At 36.0% G+C, this 7,101-nt stretch overlaps 1 protein-coding gene across 5 annotated transcripts in view; it reads left to right on the plus strand.

Moving 5' to 3' along the window:
- ATXN3 (ataxin 3) overlaps nt 1-6,779 on the plus strand; it is a 38,237-nt gene extending 31,458 nt beyond the window's left edge. For all 5 annotated transcript variants that reach the window (XM_028098396.2, XM_028098410.2, XM_028098403.2 and 2 more), the window contains one exon: nt 2,537-6,779. In XM_028098396.2, the coding sequence (XP_027954197.1) occupies nt 2,537-2,631 (95 nt within the window). In that variant the 3' untranslated portion in view covers nt 2,632-6,779. The remainder of the gene's footprint in view (nt 1-2,536) is intronic.
- The last annotated feature ends 322 nt before the right edge of the window (nt 6,780-7,101 follow it).

A 7,101-nucleotide genomic window follows, 5' to 3' on the forward strand; every position in this document is an offset into this window, starting at 1 on the left:
CTGCCCCTCCCTGCCTAAAAAATAAATAAACTACAGAATTAAGAAGCTGAGTGAACCTCTAATGGGTTAAGCCCAAAGAAATTTATGCCAAGACATCATAGTCTAGTTTCTGAAAACTGAACAAAAGAGGAAAATCTTAAAACCAGCTAAAAACATCTTGCCTATAGCAATTTGTATGACAGCACATTTCTCATCTGAAATTATGGAGATCAGTAGGAAGTGGCACAACATTTTTTTTGAAGATTTATTTATTTTAGAGCATGCGCGTGCATGCATGAGCAGGCGGAGGGGCAGAGGGGGAAAGAGAGAGAATCTTCAAGCAGATTCCCCACTGAACACAGAGCCCAATGCAGGGCTCAGTCTCGTGGCCCTGAGATCATGACCTGAGCCAAAATCAAGAGTTGGTTGCTTAACCACCCAGGCGCCCTTCATTTTTCAAGTGCTGGAAAGAAAAAACAACCCAGGGGCACTTGGGTGGCTCAGTCGGTTAAGTATCTGCCTTCAGCTCAGGTCATGATCCCAGAGTCGTGGGATTGAGTCCCGAGTCGGGATCCCTACTTAGTGGGGAGTCTGCTTCTCTCTCTTCCTCTGCCCCTCCCCCTTGATGGTGCTCTCTCTCTCTCTCTCCCTCTTTCTCTCAAATAAAATCTTTAAAAAAAGGGGTGGGGGGAGAAAAAAAAGAAAAACACCCCAGAATTCCCAGTGAAAATTTCAGGAATGAAGAGAAAAATTAGAATTTCTCACTGGTAGACCCATCCTAAAATAATGGCTAAAGGAATTAATCTGGGAACATCAGAAGGAAAAAAAAGAATAGTAGGGTAAAAATATGGGTAAACAATAGATATTCCTCTCCTTTTGAGTTTTCTAAATTATATTTGATGATTGAGGGAAGAATTAGAATATTGATTTTGTTTTTAGTGTATATGTAGAAAATATTTAAGGCAATTACATTATAAATGGTAGAGTAAAAGGAGGTGAGGTTTCTGTGTTTCATTTCAACTGTTAGAGTCATTCTGGAAAATAGTTTGTCAATTTCTTTAAAAACTGAACTTGTACTAACCATACAACCCAGCAGTTAGACTCCTGGACATTTTTTTTTAAGATTTTATTTATTTATTTGAGAGAAAGAGAATGAGAGAGAGAGCACATGAGGGGGGGAGGGTCAGAGGGAGAAGAAGACTCCCCGCCGAGCCAGGAGCCCAATGCGGGACTTGATCCAGGGACTCCAGGATCATGACCTGAACTGAAGGCAGTCACTCAACCAACTCAGCCACCCAGGCGCCCCAAGACTCCTGGACATTATCCCAGAGAAATGAAAACTTACCTGTCCATGCAAAAACTGTACACAAATGTTCATAGCAGCTTTATTTGTCATAATCAAAATCTGGAAACCACCAAAATGTCCTATAGGAAGGTGAACAGTTAAACAAATGGTAGTACATCTGTGGAATACTACTCAGGACTAAAAAGAAACCAGCTCTTGATACATGCAACAGTTTGGATGAGTCTCAAGGGCATTATGCTGAGTGCAGGAAAGATCTCTTACAGTGTGATTATATTTATGTAACATTCTAAAAATGACAAATTTGGGGGCACCTGGGTCGCTCAGCTGGTTAAGCGTCTGCCTTCAGTTCAGGTCATGATCCCGGGGTCCTGGGATCAAGTCCTGCATCGGACTCCTTGCTCAGCAGGGAACCTTGCTTCTCCCTCTGCCTCTCCCCCTGCTTGTGCTCTCTCTCTCTCAAATAAATAAAATCTTTTTTTAAAAATTAAAATAAAAAATAAAAATGACAGATTTGTAGAGATGGAGAACAAATTAGTGGCTGCCTGCAGTTAGGAAGGATGGGGGCAGAGAAGGGGGTGTGAGTCAAAAGGGACAGCAGGAAAGAGATCTTTGTGATACTTGAACAGTTCTCCGTCCTGATTGTGGTGCTGGTGGTTACAGGGATCTAAATGTGTGATGAAATAGCACAGAAGTCACACAACTTTGTACCAATGTCAATATCCAAGTTTTGGGTTAAGCTGTAGTTACCTAGGATTTAACTAGTCTGTGAAATTGAGCTGAAATGTACACAAGGTCCCTCTGAACTATCTTTGCAACTTCCTCTAAATACATTATTTCAAAACAAAATTTAACAAATTATATATATATGTGTGTGTGTATATATATATATATATATATATATATACACACATACACACACACAGACACGCGCACACATATATATGCACAACTAAGTAAAATCTTTTCCTTGGCGTAATGCACTTGTTTTGAAATACAGAATAAATGTATTTTGGGGATTGACCACAAAGGGGCGGTGGAGCATTTCCGTATCTGGGTGGTGATGGTAGTTATACAGCTCTATGTATTTGTCAAAACTTAAAAACTGTAAAAGAGGGCATGTTGCTTTACGTAAGTTTTAAAAATCAAAAAAGGAAGCTATAGTAGTTAAACATACATTTTCTAAGAGCTTACCTTTTGATGACTTAAGAATTTTCCAGAAATGTCTGAGATACTTGTTTTCTTTCCCAACAGGAGATGCTATGAGTGAAGAAGACATGCTTCAGGCAGCTGTGACCATGTCTTTAGAAACTGTTAGAAATAATTTCAAAACAGATGGGAAAAAATAATACCTTTTACAAATCATATATTCATACTTTCCAACATTATTATTCTGTGTGGTTACACCATAGAGGGTCCATTTTAGTAATGTGTCAAACAATGTTCAACAGAGGAGATAAGACTTTTAGGTGGTTTGCAACAAAAAGATGAGAAAGTGGAAAAATGAGTCAATTGTAGGACTAAATAGTGATCCTCCACAAAGACTAGCCAAAGAGGCATTTGGCAATTAAAGAAATTTAAAATAGTTTTCTAAATGTTCCTTTTTCTTTTTGAGTGTGCAATATCTAACATGTCTAAAATTAGGGCATTTTTCTTGGATCTTTTTGCAGACCAACTAATTAGCTCTTGCCACAGAACTTTTTCCATACACGTTCTTCTCATCCTTTCTGTTCGGGTTGCTTGACTCACTTTCCGTCGTCTCATAGTTGCTTTTCTTTCTCATTAAGCAAGTTAACCACTTAGGACAGTGTCTCTTTTCTGTGTTGATAGTACTAACGGTTCCAGGAGGATTCGCTGCTTTCCCTCCAGTTATGTAGCTTGCCCTTGGATGTTTTCTCATGTTATTTCTCTGATCACAATTTCTTTGCTACTTGGTTTTCCTTACTTTTCTACAGCTCTTTTGAAAGATGGTAATCTTTCTTGAGGTTTTGCTTTTTGAAGCCCTCTAAGATGGGATCATTAGTTCATGATACTGGTGCATTCCGAAACTCTGAAATCAACTCTGCACAAGTATTTGAGAATAAATGAGAATTTTTTTTTAATGTGTGAGCACATCCTTTTCCAGATGTTTTATGAATGTCTTCTCAGTTATGTTAGACCGTCACAGCTCTGCTGAGACCTTTTCTCCTGCACCTTGATATTTCCTTTTCTCCAGTTGAGAAAAACAGGAGAAGCACAGTATGCAAGCAAGTTTCCTTCTGTGTCAGACTTAACAAATAATACCCACCATGAATGTATAAGAGACAAAATTTGGCTTTCGGTTTAGCGGCAGCTTCATTTTATTCTCTCTTGTCTGGTTACGGTGGAGTCACGGAACGTAGATGTCTGCTTCTGCTGCATATCTTGTAGTAGGTATCACTCACCAGAGATGATGCTCTGGAACATGAAAATAATCTACTAACAAAAGTACATTTACATTTAAACTGTGTTTTGACACTCACATCATGTTTAAGTAGCTTAAGAATTACAGAAGTCACACAGTACTTAATGGGTCTGTAAATAAAGCCTTTAGTTTTGATAAACATTCTTTAATTGGGATACACAGAGAGTTTCTTGCTGGGTCGATACAGTGGTATGATTTTGGTGAAAATTAACTATGTCTCTCTGAAATGGACATTTCGGATTCTGTCACTGATTTCCCATCCCTCATTCTCCACGCCCTTTGAAGCCGTTTGGAATGTTGAATTGTTCATAAGCTAAAAGTTAGGAAATTTCAGCCAACAACATAGAAAATTAAAGTATGATGTGTTGCCATGACTAGTGTATGGCTGTACACATTTTATCAGGGAAGTTTTTTTGACCTAGGATTTATTGCCGAGGTGAAAAGAGATGAAAAAATGCCTTTTATGATTATGATATAGCTTTTTTTTTTTGGATAGAGACAGATTTTTTTTTAGTCATTATTTTGTGCCAAATAACATTTTCTGAAGTTTCCCTTGCAAAAGTAGACCACTTTAAAATCTAAAGTTTTCTTTTGAGAATCGAAAATGTTTCAGAAGAGTTCTAAAACTTTAGAATTGCAAGGGATGTTGGAGTTTAGTACCGCTCCCTCAAGATTTATAAACCAAAATATTTTAAGATTGAACTTTCCTGTAGTTATCCCCAATATGCTTGTCCTATTTTCCATGGATATTAGTTTTTACCTTGTCCCATTGAAAAATTACATTAAATTTTTCATACACTTGAATGGATGAGTTACCTAATATAAAAATGAGAAAAGAAATGTGCATTTGAAAGTTTTAACCTTAGAGTTTATAAAGTTCTTATATTACATGCCTTTATTAAAGCACTTAAGGAAATATGGCATGTTGACCTTCACTTAGGGATTTTTTTTTTTTTTTTTTACAGCAGAGCTGAGCACACACTGGATACATTTGAATGTGTTTATTTAATTTCTTATGAATGTTGCATTTGGCAGGCAGATCCAGAATGACTAGAGAACTGCCAACTTGTTTGGATTGGTTTAAACTTAATTTAGATTCCATTCCTTAATTGATTGGCCAGTATGAAGAGATGCCAATGCTCATAACTACAGTATCAGAAAACTTAGTTATACAAAGGTATAGTTCACACATCAGGAACTGTTATTTACTGTAAACAACCTGCAAGAAAGTTAGAAACAATGAAATTCACAATAACTGCTAAGAACTCTATATAAAGAATTCCATTCTGTTTTACCAATTGGGAACACCTTAATGTTTAATATTTAAACTGTTGGTGTCATTTTTCTAATGTATAAATTGTGTTACCAGGATAAAATACGTACAGTGGTGATGCTGGCGTTTAAACAAGTTTTGGAAACACCACTTTCATATTTTGAGATGCCATGGATATAATAAGTAGTTATTTATGTTTTAAAAATTCACAGTAGTTAAAAGAAATTAACAGTAGTTAACCTCTGCTCTAAAACCATCAAACATTTTTTACAGTAATTCACATACAAATATTTCAGTAATGTAAATTGAAAAGATTGCTGCAGGTAAACTATTTAAACTTTTAAGATCTTGGTCAAATAATTTACAGTCCAGAATATTTAAGGAGGTGCTTTTTTCTTTCTTTAAAACTTTATTTTCCTTAATTAAGACTTTATTCATGCCAAAGTTAATAAGGAAAAAAGTTCAAAACTACCAATAGTCTGTTTTTTTCATTTAATATTAAGTTGAATAAAGTAAATTTTATTCCTGTCAGAGCCTAAATCACATTTTGAATGTCTGCATGTCTGATACTCTTTTTAAATAGTATCATGCTAGTGCCAAGATTTATTAAATGTCTTAAAATTGGCCTATTGGTCCCATGCAAATTTAAAGAAGATTGAGTCAGGGCATAAGCAAAATATAGTGACAGAAATTAAAATATCTCCAGTTGAAATAAATCTCAATGTTTTTAAATTCTCAAGAGAACTCAATAATTAATATTGATGACTTCCTATTTAAAACTTTATGTGCAACTGGAGAGCCCAATGACCACTGCCCTGAAAGTAAATAGTTTGTTGTATCTGGGCCCTAACAACTATGGAGATACTATATATGTGATCTTAATTAGAAAAACAGATTGGATCACCTAATCATTTCAGCAGTGTCAATAATTTTTCATATTTTCAAAAGAAAAACTTTCCTTTATTCCTGGTCCCTTTATGAATCAGCTTCTTTTGCTAAAAAGATGAACTGGCTTGTATTAAGTCTTATATTAGGGAAAACGTTTTGTTCCATTTTACTTTTATGAATGAAAAGATTATTGACATGGTTAATTCTTGAATTTTGACTTTTTTTTAATTTGAAGAAAATCTTTGCTATTTTTTTTCCAAAATGTTCTGACATTTTAAAAATTGATGCTAGTAACATAATTTCTAAATTTACAGTAATTGGCATGTTGAATTAACAATAGTGTATCAGTAAATATTTTAATTAAAACTATGGATTCACAGACAAGGAATGGGAAGCAATAGTGAAATATATGTGAATATTCCTAGTTTGTTTAGGAAGCACTTCACCTGTTTCTTGCATAGATCAAAGGCGAATGTCTCCAGGAGCTTTTTAAAATTGTTTTTAAAGAGAAAAATATACATTTGAATGTGAAAAATTAATTTCTATAACACTGGACTACTAGAAAGAACTTTGTAAAAATTACTATTCTGTATGAACTATTTGAAATTCAAGTATGAAAAACACCTGAAAGAGCATTGTCTTTTGGCCATGACACCAGTGCTCTGTGGCAGTGCCATTTGCTCAGGACCCAACTCTGCAGCCCTCTCCGTGTGTGCCCCCCTCCAAGTTCTGTTGCGGTTACTACACACACAGGCCTTCCTCTCTGGTCCGTAGAAAAGCCGGGCTTCCAAAGCACTGTTGAACACTGAGGATTCTATTGTTAATGTGGATGTTCCATGAGTTGTATTTTAAATATCAAAGATTATTAAATAAAGATAATGTTTGCTTTTTTATTTCTGTTTTTATTTGTATTGACTGTTAATTCCTCGCCTTGCTACGCAAAGGATGGTGGGAAGACCAGCAGCCTCTGCAACCACCTGAGAGCTTTTCAGAAATGCTCCAGAGCTTCAGGGTACACCTACTGGCTCAGGACCTGCATTTTTAATAAGACCCCCAAGGAATTCACATGCAGATTCAAGTTTGAGAGGCATGGCTTTATGGGCTGCAAGTGATGAGTAAAATGGGCGGGGGCATTGATAACTCCATTCGAGCTCACGGCTGCCCAAGGACCCATTATTGCTGGAACCTCTCATCTTTTTTCTAAGAGACACTAAG

Source organism: Eumetopias jubatus, unplaced genomic scaffold, assembly GCF_037043125.1.
Source record: "Eumetopias jubatus isolate StellerSeaLion01/CBP00866 unplaced genomic scaffold, mEumJub1_p1.0 scaffold_7, whole genome shotgun sequence".
NCBI classification, from domain to species: Eukaryota; Metazoa; Chordata; class Mammalia; order Carnivora; family Otariidae; genus Eumetopias; species Eumetopias jubatus.